The sequence below is a fragment of the Ursus americanus genome, chromosome 21 (assembly GCF_024610735.1).
Source record: "Ursus americanus isolate L20-20 chromosome 21, mUrsAme1.1.p, whole genome shotgun sequence".
NCBI lineage: Eukaryota > Metazoa > Chordata > Mammalia > Carnivora > Ursidae > Ursus > Ursus americanus.
The window spans coordinates 30248337-30265047 of record NC_142147.1 but is presented as its reverse complement, the minus strand read 5'-3'; the positions used below and the strand labels follow the sequence as shown (position 1 = coordinate 30265047).

Sequence of the window (16711 nt, the reverse complement as noted above, 5' to 3'; positions counted from 1 at the left end):
TGTGAGAATGGAATAAAAATATTGTAAATACAGATTGAATTTCCATTGTTAATATGATACAGTTAAATGTTTTGGGGTGAAGTTAGCAACAGTTGACTTTGAATGCTTACTCTGCTGCGTTAAACACATTACGTTTTCTTGTTGGATCTGTTCAACTCCTACTGGAAGTCACTGTCAGTAATGAGGTATATTAGAGTTGTTCTTGGTCTCATGGTTGACTTGGATGCTCATCTGTCTGCCTCCAGAATCATCCTTAACCACCATGCTATTTTGCCTCTCATTGATATCCTAGTTGACCTATTTAAGGTGAATGGAGGAAAGGTGCTATTTAACCATATCCACCATCCAGACTGATCTTTTTTCTTAACACATCCCAGTTGAGTACACTTTGGGGAATTATTCTGCTTATCACCCCAATGCATCCTTTCTCCTGATGCTTTAAAAAACCTAACTTATTTTTTGCTTGTAAAGATTATTTGAGGGAAAATACATCTTTGACCACTGCCCCATTATTTCTAAAAGATGCAGCATGACTTTCAACTCCATGAAGGCATGTACTAACGCCGTCTACTTCATTTTGTACCTTTAGCACTTAGCCTGGTGCTCAGCACACGGTAGGCACCCAATAAAAATTCGTTGAATACTGTTGGATGAGATCGTTGGGGAGAGTTTTCAAATATACTGACCTTTCCCATCTAGCTGGCCAAACCAAACCACTTGGAGAGCTATAACTTCCAGTGCCGGGTGAGACGTTCCGTAGCTGTGTAAATTCCATCTTCTTGGACAGGACTCACTCTCTGGAAAAAAAAATACACATTTTAACTTCCATTATTACCTGTATCTTTCACCATGCTATATTTTTCTTTGCGTGAGTGTATTCAGAGGTGTGTTGTTTTATGTGGAAAGATCACAGATAAACACAGGAATTAACAAGGATGTGTTTCCACGGCAGCACACCTCAGGCTGGGTGTCTGGTGGATGAGCCCAAGCAAACAGGACAGTATAAATATCCGGACAAACTACCAGGACAGATTTATGACGCTGACACACAGTGCAAGTGGCAATTTGGAGCAAAAGCCAAGTTATGCAGCCTTGGTTTTGTGAAGGTATGTTTGCTTGTGATTTCAAACTTACATTAAGATTCTGCGATGTGTTTGTGTCCCTAACAGAAATATAAACATTTGGTTTGCAAAGGCCAAGGGTCAGAGTCTGGGTTATCTCTAAAATGTCAGTTGTTTGGCATGATAATTAAGTGGCAGTTTTAATGTCAATGAGTTATCCAGGCTTATCCCCCATAGACCATGCCTGGTTTAAATACCATCCGACTGCATCCCTGGGAGAAAATCCCTCCTGGGAAGATGAGGATTTCATCACAAGTAGTAAATCTGGGTACAATCACGTTTACCTACTTCTCATCATTCCATTTATTATTGTTGTGTTCATCTTCCCTTTTAACGTAATACGTTGAAAAAGCATCACAACCTCAAAAGGTATACATATGCCTTCATGGAATCTGAAAACTAATTGTTGACAGCCAGCTTTTTTGTGTGTCCAGTCTTCCCTTCACTATTGTGAGAAACACTGATGGGAAAGCAGAGGTCCAGGATGTAGAAATGGGAGAAACATTGGACCAGTTGGTCCAAAACTCCATCACTGGCCGTCTCAATTTCAATACAAAGTGGAATCGGTTTTAAGTCTCTCTTGCCTGGTATCCAGAGAGCAAGGTGGAAGTTCTAGGTATCTGGAAACTGGGAAATGACAAAGTTTTATAGCTCCTTTTCCCTACTCTCTTCCTATTCTTCCCCCTTCCCCTCCCCCATCTTGTCTGTTCCTCCTTCTGCAGCCCCAGCTACCCCCATTGTGGATAGCACTGCCCTCCCACCACCCCCAGCACTTGCCACGTGAGCCTCTTCCACATAAGGCATCTCCTTGGAGACTTATTTAACTTCTCCTCAATCTTCACAAAGACCTTTTGAAAGGAGAATTATCATTTTTTACACGGAGCTCAGAGAATGTGTATTCCATTTGCCCAAAGCCTCAAAACTTTTAAACCTGTCCATCACACTGATGTTAAGCTTCCTTCTCTCCAGGTGATAGGAGTGTTTCCTAAGCCTCAGTCATGAACGTCAACATTTAGTCATTGATAATTACCTTCATTCTTTGTGCTGTGCCTCTGTATTGTGTTTTTTTTTTAAAGATTTTATTTATTTATTTATTTATTTGAAAGAGAGAGCGAGAGAGCACACAAGCAGGGAGGCAGAGGGAAGGGGGGAGCAGACTCCCCCCTAAGCAGGGAGCCTGATGCGGGACTCAATCCCAGGATTCTGGGATCATGACCTGAGCCGAAGGCAGATGCTTAATCGACTGAGCCACCCAGATGCCCTGTATCACGTGCTGCTTTGTTAATAAATAAACTCACTTAAAAATACATAAGTCCAGTCCTAAGAAGCACCAAATCACAGGTTTTGATAGAGGACCACATACTTTTCTAATGCTCTTTAAATGTGTAACTATTAGAAGTATGTACCCACACCCCATCCACAATTTTTTTGGTGTATCCTCCATGGTACATGGACCTTATTTTGGCAAATACTGGCGTATCATGTATATGATAATTAATTTATAACTGTTTCTAATTGCCTGTTAAGTTGTTGTGTTTGGCAGAAGTCCGTAGACATTCACTTTGTTGACGAAGTTTGTCTAGCTCGGTCTCCTCTTCCCTTCATCCCTAAAGGTTTCACTAGCTTACACATTCATGAATCAAACATTTATCAAGCGCTTACTATGCAGCAAATACAGAATTGGTAACGAGTTTGATTTTCTCTAGAAATATAAAGGAAGTTTTTAAAAATCACTATCATTCCTCCAGGATCAGACATTCAGCAAACACGTGGGGTTCCTGTTCCGTGTCCGACAGCGTGCGGGGCTCAAACAGCCACTCCTCAGTGCCAGATACTTTACTGGAACCAACCATACTTTCGAGAGACAGCACCTCAGTGTGATGGTCTCCCTTGGGGAGCAGAGCAGAGGGAAGTGGGAAATACAGACTAGAAGACTGGATAGAATGAGGAAGGCACAGGGATGAGAATGCCTGGAGGGGTGGGGAGATTCGCTTAAGGGAGAGATTAGAGATGACTGCGAGGTAAGACAGGGAAGGTGGCAGATCCCGAATGCGGAAATCCCCCCCACACACACACACAGCCGAGGGGGTGGGAAATACCTGCTTGTAACCAGCCATGGCATTACCTCTGAGAATCACAGATACTTCCTGTCTGGCCCTACGTGGGAGGGGTTTCCCAAGCAAACCTCCCATTCGCCCTGCTGGTCTGGACAGTGTAGACCCATCTCCAGCAGCACAGGAAAATGATGGTGTTTGTTTTCAGGGTCTTCACTGTCCTGTCGTTGCTTTCCCTTATAAACCTATTCTCCTCACTGCCTTTTTCTTTTTCTTTTTTCTTTTAAACTGTATGCCTCCTGAAAAGGCAGTTTTGCGTAATTGTTAGAAGCACACACACACACACAAAGAAAAAAAGAAAAAGGAAAGAATCTCAAGTGTCTTTGGAACAGGGGTGCAGTTATCAGCATCCCCTGGAACTTGTTAGAAATGCAAATGCTCAGGTCTCATCTTGGTTCTAAAGAATAAGAAGGTTTAGGGGTGGGACCTGGCAATCTATGCTTGAACAGGGGCTCTAGGTGATTCTGATGCATGCTCAAGGTTGGGCACTGCTGAATTATGCAGTCTTCAGTTTTATACACACACACACACACACACACACACACACACACACACACACACCCTCTGACTTTTGGGATTGCGTAGACCCAAGTTTAAAACCTTCTTCCATCGTGTCCTAGAACCCTGAGCAAATGGCTGAACCTCCCTTGGCTTTTGTGTCCACATCTGTAACGTAAGGACAGTTCTTCCCTGGTAATTGTGAGGGTGCAGCTCTTGGGACGGTGGCACCCCTCCACGAATGCCCAGGCTTTCCTCCCTGCTCTCCCCCTCCTGTCCCCGGGAGCATCACCGTCCCAGGCTCCTCTCTTCCAGTGGCTCCCTTGTCCGGGGCCTGGAGCTGGCTGTCTCCCAGCCCCGTCTCATCTTCCCTCCTCTCCCAGCCACGGCTGCTCTGTCTTCGGTGTATCAAGCATGATCTCTCTTCCCTTGCAAAGTGTTTGGGAAAATGAGTTGGTAACGGATGGGTCCACATTATTTGGACACACATAAAGGAAGGTCCCCTCCCACAGCAACTGGGGAGACCGTGCATTTGGTTATTACACGCGTGTTACCTGCTGACTGACAGTGAAGGAATCGACGCTGTCTGCCCCAGTGCCCCAAGCTCTGGACGAGACTCTGGTCAGTGCTTCTGAGGCTGCTGTTACTAAGTCAGCAGCGAGTAGCCTGTACTCCGTCACTTCAGCTGCCAGCCGTTGCTGTCACATAGCAAAAGCTCCGAAAATGTTCATTTGCAGATGCACCAAGAGGGTTTGAAGCAGAATAGGAATTACGGGGAGGGTATTTGAATTCTAGTGAATATGTTTGTGTTCACCACCTCTGAGAATGCTTCCTTTGGAAGAAAAGTCATGTCAAAAATAGTAGGATGAGCATGTATTTTCTCTTTTGAGAATCTGACATTGTAATGCATAAAGGACGTAAAGGATACAAAGTTCTAGAAAATAAGTCACAGGACATGCATTGTACAGCATGGTAACTATAGTTAATACTCTGTTGCATATTGGGAAGTTGCTGAGTGAGTAGATCTTAATAGTCCTCTCACAAGAAAAATATTGTAACAATGTATGGGGACAGATGTTAACCGAATTTATTGTGGTGTTATTGTGTAATATATACAAATATCAAATCATTGTATTGTACACCCAAAACTAATAGTGTTACCTGTCAGTTATACCTCAATTTTCAAAATTCTTTAAAAAAAGAACTTGACCTTGAGATAAAAGAATGGAGAATAGGGATGCCTGGGTGGCTCAGTCGGTTAAGCATCTGCCTTTGGCTCAGGTCATGATCCCAGGGTCCTGGGATTGAGTTCAGCTTCAGGCTCCTTGCTCAGCGGGGAGCCTGCTTCTTCCTCTCCCTCTGCTGCTGCTCTCTCTGCTTGTGCACTCTCTCTCTCTGACACACAAAAAAGGAAAATAAAGAGAAACTTCCTAGTATCTAAATCTAAAGTAATCTAAAATTACAATTTAAAATTGTACCTGCTTGGCAATCTAATAAATTGACTACATTAGGTTTCATCTTTTATTAACTTCCCCCATGGACTTATGTTCCAACTATGTTAATGTCCTTGTATTTTCTCAAACCATTCCCTCTTTCATGTCTCCAAGTCTTTGTATACATGCTTCCCACCCTAGAATGCTGCCTGGTCACCCATGTGACAAATACCTAATCATCTTTTATTGTGGTCCAGGATTCAGCGCAAGTGTTACCTCCTATTTTCCCCAACAGATTTAAATGTTCCTTTCCCCCAGGTTCCATCTGCACCCTCTATGGACCATAATAAACCTGTGGTACCGTATTATAACTGACTAGGGGTGCCTCTTGCCTCCGTGGATGGCGGATACATAGCGTGTACCCGCCATGTTGGCAGATACCCGGAATCCTTTACTGAATTTACAGTGGTCACTAAAGCGAACATTTCTTTAGCACCCCCCTTTTCATAAAGTGGAGGATTTTGCATCTGTCCCCTTCTCATTCCTCCTCAAGGAAGCAGGAGTGAATGACTTCTCTGGGAGAGAGAGGGGAGTCAAGGATGACTCTAGGATTTTTGGCTGGAGCAACCAGAAGCATGGGGTGTCATAACATGAGCTGGAAGAGGCTGAATAGGTTTGGGGGGACAGATGGGGAATTTAGTTTTGGATGTGTTCGGTAGTTTATAAAGTTTGATATGCAGAGACCATTAATATATTTAGCACATCGGGTTTCGCTTGAAGGGGCATCCTTCAGAGTCTTTGGATTACAACAGGACAACATGGTCGATGACTGACAGGACAGAGTAATGCCTAGTGTGGAGACTCTCCTTAAAAATCACATCCAGGCAACACGAGACCTGGAGTCTCTGTGGTTATTTCTTTTTCCCTTAAATTATGACTTCAATCTAGGGAATTACAGATAAGAAAAAGCTAGTCGAATATGCTGGGGGGAAAAAAGAGGGAAGAGCAAGCAAAAAAAGTGCAAACTCCCATTTCTGTTTACTTTGAAAGGGAGCTTTCTCAGAGGACTCTCATGGTCGTCAAAGCATGTAGTTGGCTATAATTACGTTTGACTTATGTACTTCACCACAAAAGAAATAACATGTTCATACAGCCTGTCTGATTTCACTCTGGAATCCTGTGTTTTTGTGTTTTGCCTCATTTTCCCGGTCTTCTCCAGCTGCCCATTCTCCTTAGCCCTGTGGCTTGGCATTGGCTGTGGAATCCAGGTCTCCTTTGCTTGGGTCTGCCCCGGGGTCATTTCGGCGGCTGCCACATCGGCGAGGGGTATGGGTTATGGCTGCCTGCTGGCTGTCGGGAGGGAAACGGTTTAATTCTGAAAGCCTTTCTAACTGTGGCTGGGTTTCAATGGTTACCTCTCATTTCTCCATTTTGATGTCAACAGTCTTTTTCCACATTAAGCTGTTCCCCTCAGGCCCAGGGTGATACATGGAGGAGAGCACACAGAGAGGAGGCAGCTGATTCACTTGTTGGAAGGCTGCCTCATGCTTTCTACTAATGTCAGTGGCAGGTCCACGTCTGTGGGAAACATTGACTTGTTGTGTCTTAGGAGCTGTTTTGAGATTTGAAAGTGCTGTGATGGTATGTGTGGCGCACATGTCTGGGGCCACAGGTGGGTGGTGGTCCCCCAGCAGCGTCCTGAATGCCCTTCCATTCTCTTTTTGGGGGGGAAGGGCTTTGTGGTCTGCAAGATCGGGCTCACTGCACACATCTCTGGTTTCCCCGTATTTCCTCATCTTGGTTCTGTGGAAACTTCTTTGTGAAATAACCCCTGAGCTTGTTCTTGCCATATTGTCTTACCGTGAAATCTACATTAACTGGAAGGCTTGGGGAATTGGGTGCCTGGTTAGTGGAATTTTCAGGGCCACACCAAGTAACCACAAAAGTCATTTTGTTTCCTCCCTGGTTGTTAATATTTTCCCCCCAAGTGTACGCGTTCACACGTCTATCCCAGTAAATAGACTGTGGAAAACAAAGTGGAATCATTTTGACATTTCATGATTTTGACATTCCCTTAATGACATAATTCTGAGTAGCAACTTCAGCTGTTTGAGCTGGAAAGAATCCGGTTCGGTCCCCTCGCTTTATAGATGGGTACCTGAGGCTCAGAGAAGTTGAGAGCTTTCCAGCTGCCATTTTTGGCAAATCCAGGACCAGGGAGCAGTGGTCAAGGACTCTGGCTGGAATCAGGCCAGTGCGAGTCCTGCCTTTGCCTCCAGCTGTGTCACTTGGCGGCTTTGAACGTGTCCGTAGTTTGCTCAGTCCCGTCATCTAAATTAGTTTATATGGGGAATTAGTTTAGTGTCCACCACTAAATGGTGTTGGTAAGAGTATTAGTTTCCTATGGCTGCTCTAATTCACTTTCCATGAACTTGGTGACTTAACACAAATTTATTTTCTTACAGTTCTGGAGGTAGACATCTGGAATGAGTCTCACGGGGCTGAGATCAAGTGTTGGCAGGGTTGTGTCCCTTCTGGAGGCTCCAGAAGAAAAGCCACTTTCTTGCCTTCCCCAGCTTCTAGAAGCCTCCTGTGTTCCTTGGCTTATGGCCCCTTCCCCCCATCTTCAAAGCAGCAACATCCCCCTTCGTCCTCCTCCCGCTGTCCTCTCTCTGGTTCTCTTCCGTCTTTCTCTGCCCTATTTAAGGCCCCTCGTGATCATCTTAGGCCCATTTGGAAAATTAAGATAGTTTCCCCATCTCAAGGTCAACTGATTAGCAACCTTAATTATATCTGCAGGTTTAATTCTCCTTTGCTATGTAACTGCAAGTCAAAGGTGTCAGCGATTTGGATGTGGTCCCTTGGCGGGGGGGCAGTACTCTGCCCACCACAGTCTGGCATGAGAGGTAAACTCTTTCATGGTCTAGTGTGAGAATTGTCAAAATGCCTGAAAATTCATATAAAGAGAAGGAAGGTGATGATGGTGATCATTTCTACCGTTTATCCTTGAGAACCAGCCTGGAAAGCCAAGAGCTCCTTTTATCACTGTTTGCCCGGGGGAGAAAACTGCACATCAGAGACTTCTAGAACAGGTCCATAGGGCGCGGAACCTGGAATTCTGGGGCAAGGATTTGAATCAGATGTGCTTGATTCCAGTCTCGACCTCTCCTGCTTCACTGGTGGTGGTGGTGGTGGTGGTGGTGATTACAAACCAGGTCTCTTAGTTTCAAGCCGAATGGTCCCGAGTGAACTATTATTACCTCCCCATCATGACTAAACACGCATGCAGGTAGCATAGAAACTTCCTGCTGATATATTTGCTACAACCCATTACTGGTTACCTTGCAGCTACAGTTTCACTTGCCTCTACTTCCTGGATCACGTCTCATTTCAGCCACCTCAAAATACAATATCGTGTACAAAAGCTTTGGGTATTTTCGTTTTTATTGTATCAACACCCTTACCAGCTGCTGCTTCTTTCCTTTCAGGACATTTGCAAGTCACTTTGGTGCCATCGAGTGGGCCACAGGTGTGAGACCAAGTTTATGCCTGCGGCGGAAGGGACCGTTTGTGGCTTGAGTATGGTAAACTGCGTACTTGTTAGTTTTTAGTTCTGGAAACACGATAATGCATAGAAACAAACCATTGTACAAACTATTTGTACTGGGACCTCTGAATGGAATGCCTTGGCCGCATACATTTTCTGACTTGTCTTTAAATTAACCAAAATTATTTTGCAGCTATTATAAAAACTCAATGCTAATGTCACCCAATTGGCTCAATTGTTGAGGATGATTTTTTTTTTTCTGCCTTTGGTTTCCATTTTTAGATGAAATATTTCTATTTCAACAAGGTGGAAGCTCTCACTGTATACTGTTTGCCTTTTAAACTTGATTCAGTATAGAAAAGCGTCAGGGAGCAGATGTCCCCTTTATAGCAAAGGAAGGACTGTTCCCCCATACAGGGCCTCTACTGCTCACGTCGCAGGACCCGTCACTGAGTTTCTGACATGCTCGGTGGAGTCCCGTCACTTAGCGGGACTCCTAGCAAAGGGTAAGCCATGTCTCCGTCTCGATTGTACCAGAAAGCAGCCACCAAGTATGGTCAACCCTCAGAACCATCTCCAATATGGGAGATTTCTGTGTTTTGGCTGAAGAACATTCGTATATTAGTTTCTGGCATTTTTTCTCCTTTCCCAGTAGCATGCGGAGGGAGAGGCACACTTGATGGAGCAGTAAGTGACCCAGATTTGGTGCATTCCTTTGAAAGACCATGATCCAGAGCTGTGAGAGAGGGGAGCGTGGAGATGCTCCAGGTTCTCTGACCTCTGCTCTTGGCTCTCTCGAGGCAGCACGAGCCCGTAGAGAAGACTCGGTTACTTAAAGTGAATTCGGTTGCACAACTTACCGATGCTAGATAGCAGAGACGGGAAGCTCTGGGGATACATAGACGAACAAAATTCAGTTTTATCTCTTCAAGAACTCCCAGTCCAGTGGGGAAGCCTGTGCAGAAGCCAGTAACTCTTGACTTTGTTTTTAAACGGACCTCCTTTAAGCCCCGACTTGCTGTCGGTGCTGGGGGTTAGGTGTGCATTGAGAATGGAGTGCAGTGAGTGCGTACTCCGGGATGTGTGTCGGAGCGTGGACTGAGGCTCCTCATCTGGATGGGAGAGGGGCTTCCAGTGAGAGGCTAACGATAAAGGCAAAACTACAGGCACGCAAAAATTGACGAGTGTTCACAAAATGCTTACTAGCTGTTGAGTCATTTATTCAACATCTCCTAAAAGATTTGCATTTTTAAACTCTGGTTTTTTTTTTTTTTAAACTAAGCTGCTTTTAAAAAATGGAGGTATTATGTGCAACTTTCCATCAGAGCTACCTGTCTTAGGAAATTCCAGTAAGGATTCTCATTGACAATGTGCATAGAATGTTCTAGGTGGGATGAGGTGAAATAGTGAAGTAATTCCTTGAACATATAAGTACTGCTCAAGTCATTTTTTTTTGTTTTTTTAAGGATTTTATTTATTAGAGAAGGGGAGTATGAGTGGGGGCTTGGGGCAGAGGGAGAGGGAGAAAAAGGGTCACCACTGAGCAGGGAGCCCGATGAGGGGCTCGATCTCAGGACCCTGGGATCATGACCTGAGAGGAAGGCAGCCATTCATCTGACTGAGCCACCCAGGCACCCTGTCATTTTTATTTTTAGGGCATCAAGATTTAGGACTCGCCACTCAAAGGTTAGTGGGTATTTTTTCATCATGGAAGCACCAGCATTAAACGTAAGAGGGTGTACAAGAACAGATTGATATACTAAGCAAGGAAAGTAAGTGCCAAGTGGCATAGGGCTAAAGTTGTATTACCTACATACACCAGGGATGTGGGTCCATGGGCATGAAAATGCCCCTGGATTAGACTGCAGTTACTGTAACCTGAGACACATCAGGCCAGAAGTTAGAAAACAGATGTCCTCACACCACTCCCCCACCTCATTATTTTAAAAGACCCAGCCTGCAGTTCTAAATACTGCGGGAACGCCCCTTGACTGCATGGGGGATGCCCCCGACCAGCAGAAAGCGTTCAGATGAGTTCTGTCCGTCATCACCCCACTTTAATTATTACAGCATCCACATGGAAGGTCCTCGGACTCTCCCTCCGCTGGGGGATGGAACTGGCTCTTCATTAGACCACACACTCCGTGAGGCCAGGACTGTGCCTTATGCTTTATCTCACGGGCCCTACAGAGTAGCAGCTACTCCATGTTTTGTTCCTTTGTAGCTGGGACCTAGCTGAGTCCTTGCCCATCTCTCTCTAGTCCCTGGTCATTCATGATATTTGGACCATGAATGTTCAGTAAACATGTGAGGATGTGAACAACCACATGTCCATCTGGTTACACGTGCAAGGAAAGAAAGCCTTGTGTTTGCTGTCGGTCCTAAAAGCCCAGTTACGGCCACTCAACTTGAAATTCGAAGACGTGCATATCTATGTATGGATGGACAGGTACAATTTTATATGTGGAATTTTGTAAATGTGGATTTTGCATGTGTGTATTCACACACCGTATTTAACATATGCATATTATGAGCAAGTTCTGCGTGACTTAGCATAACTTCACACTTTCCTAAAAGCCTCTGCAATGAGATCCGAAGAGGATGTGTGTGTGTATGTGTGTGTGTGTGTGTTTATGTATTTATTTCTGATTTCTATACTGAATGAAAAAGCCAGAGGAGACAATCTGTTAGCAACCTAAGCCAATACTAGGATGAATCTGGAAATAAAAGAAAGTTAAATTAATTGAAGGTTTGGAACAGATCTAAAAACCGTATTTCTTAAAAAAAGAAATTAGGGTTAAGACCTAGAGGGGGGCGTTTGCCTCTGAGGCGAGAAGTATGCGTATCCTGTTGAGGAGCTTCAGTGACGGAGTTGAAATCGAGCCTCAGCTCACTGTGTGGCTGCTTGGGTAGCTGTGTTAGTATTTCTTTGCTAAATTGCTCTCATCCAGAAAATAGTTATTAACTCCTTAGCGCTTGGGGAGGATTACGTTAGAAAGTGCATGGGGAGTCCTCCCTCTCCCCCGGCCGGCACTACTTCTGGCACCTGGAAGCAACTTCATGAAGTGCAGCCCCTGCTGTTATTGTTGGCTGTTGTCATTTTGTGTCCGCCGCTGAGCTCAGCCAGGAGAGTCCCGGGGATTCCTGGTCGGGAAGATTCTCATTCCTGCTCACAGTGGACAAAATCCTCGGGTGACCAATTAATTGCTTTCCCCCTAAAAGTGCTCAATGGTGTTATATGAGTTCATGCAAACTCTGAAATGACAGTTAATCCAGGGAAAAGACAAATGAAAAACACAAGAAGCAATCCGTACGCGGCAAGAATTCAAAGAAAGGAATCAGTATCTTGACCTGGGCAAAGTGCACTCACAACGCAATAAACAGCCAAGGAGCCAAATGTATCCCGGGGGGAAAGTGAAGATTTGAAAGTCCAGCCACCTCCCCCTAACTCTGTAACTGAAGCCCCACTCCTCGGCAGAACCCAGCGTGGTCCAAACCCCAACCCGTTGGATCTCATGGCAGAGGCTTTTAGGAAAGTGTGCTGTTACGCTAAGTCACGCAGAACTTGCTCATAATAAAAGCACCGCAGGAATAAAACCACTACCAGAGGCTTATGCAAACCCCAAGGACATTGATGACCAGCAAAGCCTGGAATATATTGCAAAGGAAAACAAATGGAAAGGTTAGCCCAGAAAACCGTCTTGCCCTGGCTCAATCAGAGCCTTGGCGAATGAAAGACCCAGAGCTAATTCATAAAAGACACTCAGAGAGCCCACAGTCATCCGAGGGTCTGGAATACGGATCTTTCATACAGACACAAGGTCAAAGGGTGTTATCTAGGAGCGCAATTTGCCTGGACCGAGAGCTATTGGAGCTCCCTGAGAAGTGCTCCACAGGGATGGCTGGGGATAAACAAAAATGCCTGCATAATTATATCTCTTTTTATGATGAGATCATCAGAATGATGAATTCCGTGCTCATACCTGAAAAAGCCTGGTTCTCCTTGAGTGAATGACCCACATTATTCTTGAAGCAGCCTTATTGCTCAATGTCAGGGGCGGCTCCGTGGTCCTTGTGCATGCGCTGACTCCCTTGGCTGTTGGGTGGAATCTTATCTGAACATTTCACCTCAACGGCTCACAAAGCATATGATCCTCGCCTGCTGGTGACAGGTGCCCCCTCCTCTAGATGCCAGCCTTTCACATCGCACGCGGTAGGTGCAGAGTGACCGGGTGCTGGCAAAGTGTGGCCGGCCAGGGAATTCTGCCGGGGTATCCTGCGCCCTCCCATTTGCCCACATGCTCGTGTTCCCCGTTAATGGGCAGGTGTCTGCCTCTCCTTCCTGTCCGCACGTGGACTCTGACAGGAACCGTGTCACACCTTCTTTCCGCAGTGGTGTCGGCAAGGCCAGTGTGTGAAGTTCGGGGAGCACGGGCCCCGGCCCGTCCACGGCCAGTGGTCTGCCTGGTCCAAGTGGTCAGAGTGTTCGCGAACTTGTGGCGGAGGAGTCAAGTATCAAGAGAGACACTGCAATAACCCCAAGTAAGCCTCCAAAGAAAGTCCGTACTCGGAAAAGGCAAGAATGCACTGTTTTGCTTTTGTTTTGCTTGCGTGTTGGGTTTAAGCGCAGCTTCCTTTCCTCCGGTGAATCGCGACCAAACTAGGGGGGGCGGGGGTGTGGCGGTCAGAAACCCCAAAACAACAAAGGAACTACTCAGTGTGTGACTAGGAGGACCAGAGACTCTAGTGATAGTCCGAGCTCCTTTCTGAATCTGAACTCGAGCCGCACGGTCACACCATCAAATGCCTGTGTTGTCGAGCAGAGAAGCTTGGCCAGTGGAATGTGTGTGTGTGTGTGTGTGTGTGTGTGTGTGTGTGTGTGTGTGTGTGTGTCTCAAACTGATGAACTGGAGAAAGTATGCTAATTTTTGCCTTGCAGGAATGTACATCAACACGTGTTGACAGATCTGCCTGACTTTTCAAGAGAAACCAGAAATCCCAAAAAAATGTGTGTGAAATTTCCCGACTGTTAAGATACCGACAACAAATTCCGTTTTCTTTAAACAGAACACAGGGCTAATCGCAATGTCTACAGATGGAGACTGGCCTTTGATCACCTGCAGGCACGCTCTGGCCCGGGTGTACCGGGGTTCTGAACTGCCATCTGTGTTTTAAAACGAAGGGGGTTTTATGTTGCTCTTCTCTGCTCTCACCTCCTTGTGCAACCCACGGGAGATGCACACTTCCTGATTGGCACAGGGATGTAGACAGAGCCCAGGTCTGAAAGCGAGATGGGACTGCAAATCCTGGGTCTGCCACCTATTCACTATGTGACTCTGGGAAGTTCACTTGAACTCTGAGCTTGAGTCTATGTGTAAGATGGAGATAGATAGTGATGCCCCCTTGAAGGTTTGGGGGGATTAGCATTGGGTCTGCAGAATGCCTGACATACCTCGGAGCATCCAGTGGGCATTCAACAAACAGATCCCGGGTCCATGTGGCTTTTATCACTTTCATCCTAAACTCGAGTAGGAGTACAGGGTAGCTGAGGATGGGTCCTCGAAAGCAAGGGGAGCAGGGAGACAGGCCTTACTGACGAAACTGGACTTTGGAGAATGTGGTAGAGAGAGGAGAACGTGAGGGATCCTTGGAAAATAGGAATTTCACTCCACAGCCCTGTTTGAGTGGTGGTATAGTGCGAATGTCAAGAACACAGGCTCCTAATCCCAGAACCCTAGGTTTGCCTTCTGGCCCTGCCTCTCTCCAGCTGTGTGGCCAAGACAACTGTCTCTCCCTGCTCTGGATTCCTCCCTGGTAAAAAATGGGATAAGGAGAGTGCCTACGTCCACTGAGTTAATATTCGCAAAGCACTTCTACAAAGTGCCTGGCGTGTTATAAGCATCGCATAAATGTTTGGTGGATTGAGAATTAAAATAAATAATGAAACTGGAGCAGAAGGAAAATTTAAAAGACCTGGCATTTCGTCTGAGTCAGCAGCCTGAGCTGGCTCAAGAGGCCAGTTTGTTCCAAAATAGGAGAGGGTCGGAAGACGCTCTGACCGTGGTTTACTAGGCGCTCCTTGGGATATCAGGCTAACGGTATTCTTAACTTTGACACTATTGACGTTTTGGGCTGGAAAATCTTTGTTATGGGATTTGTCCAGGACATGGCAGAATGTTTAGCAGCAGCCCTGACCTCTCTCCACTAGATGCCAGTAGGGTGGTGCTCCCTCCCCGACAGCCCCGTGATAACCAAATCTGTCCCGAGACTACTGAATGAATGTCCTGGAGGAAGCAAAGCCATCCCCAGCTGAAACTCACTGGTTTATTCGGATCCGGTAACTAGGTGGGATGGTAGACAGGCTTGTGATGCACTTCCAGCTAATACCCGATTACTGAAACCACCCTCCTCGTACTTCGAATGTAGCCCCTATTTTGGATAAGAATTCTTAAAATCATTGTATTACTTTTCATCTTTTCAGCCAATTTCACGGATCTGGTTTTCATACATCACAACATTTTACAGCTCAGTGTTTTCCCAAGAAAGAAATAGATTACCTAATTTCATAGCTGTGCTGGTAAAGTGCGTGAATGACACCCCTGAGATTTAAATTAAAACCTCTCTCGTATCTGTGGGATTGAGAACTCTCATTGTAATAGGGCATTGTTCATGGAAATATCACATTGTAATTTTAGAAATGCCTAATAAAAGCATCACTAATGTAGTTCCAGTTGGTGCTGTTTTATCATTTTCAACAAGATGAAGGCTCCTCGGGATAGTGTTTAATTATGTCTCACAAATAAAACAAGTACATTCACAGCTGTCCCAAGGCAATTGAATTAGTTGTTTTCTGTTCTTATTTCACTTTGTTGTAGTAAAACTGAGGGTTCGACCCCCCGCCCCCCATTTTAAATCACTGATTTCTTCTTTGCTTCAGTTCAAACATGTGGTCTGTTCACATCACTCCACCTAACTAGTTTCATTTTCTCATGTGAGAAGCAGTAGGAGCTTTTATTTCACATAATGATGGTTTTCCCAGAATGTATTTTGTTTCATAAAAATGAACTACTCCTGGCTGATTCGGGGACTGATCCAACTTCAAAAGTGTTTAAAGGTTATCTGTTCTGGAGTGTCTGGTACCACACAAGTATGGCTCTTCTCTTTCCCATGTCTGGGGTGGACATTTTTATTTTTATTTATTTTGAGAGAGAGAGAGACAGAGAGAGAGCAAGTGCGGGGAGGGGCAGCTGGAGAGGGAGAACGTCTCAAGCAGGCCCCATGCTCAGCACAGAGCCTGATGTTGGGCTCGCTCTCATGACCCTGAGATCATGACCTGAGCCTAAACCAAGAGCCCGGTGCTTAACCAACTGAGCCACCCAGGCACCCCTGAAGTGGACGTTTTTCTGCTGAGCTCTGCTATGCCTCAGGAACCTCGAAACAGCTCTCCAGCCTTCCCTCCCAGTCTACCTACAACAGATGCGTGAGTGGCACCCTGTTGTCTAATCGGGTTATTTGACGAATGAGTAACCAGGGGAGGCGGAGGGTCCCAGAGCAGCGATCTTTGCCCGGGTCACCAAGCTGGTAGTGGTGGAGTCAGACCAGGAGCCCACAGTTTTAATCCTCTGACTTTCTGGTTCCCTGACTGTTCAATTATTACAGTCTGGAGGAGCCTAGTGGAATTTCTCTAAAGTCTGGTCAAAAATATTAATTGCAAAAATTTAAGTAGTGAAAATGAAACATGCAAAGGCATTCTAGAACTTTCCTAAAATGCAAGTCTGTTTGAGAAAAAAATAATAGACCACTAGAGTCATGGCTCTAGAATAATAATTGATTCAAATCTCCAGTGCATTTTTCAGCCAGTAATTTCCAGGCTCAGGTGATTTTTCAAAATAGCCAAGTGTGCTTTAAAAAACACTGATTTCTGTGTCTTCCCATCATATATTCTTATTGAGAAAGTCGAGGGACCCAGGAGTGAGTCCATCTGTCTGTCTGGCTCTC

General features: G+C 45.5%; 1 protein-coding gene across 1 annotated transcript in view; it reads left to right on the top strand.

Annotated features, from left to right (window-relative positions):
* ADAMTS18 (ADAM metallopeptidase with thrombospondin type 1 motif 18) overlaps nucleotides 1-16711 on the top strand; it is a 73012-nt gene that overhangs the window by 9442 nt on the left and 46859 nt on the right. The window contains exons 7-9 of the mRNA XM_045796049.2: nucleotides 953-1106; nucleotides 8655-8750; nucleotides 13107-13255. Of these exons, the coding sequence (XP_045652005.1) occupies nucleotides 953-1106; nucleotides 8655-8750; nucleotides 13107-13255 (399 nt within the window). The remainder of the gene's footprint in view (nucleotides 1-952; nucleotides 1107-8654; nucleotides 8751-13106; nucleotides 13256-16711) is intronic.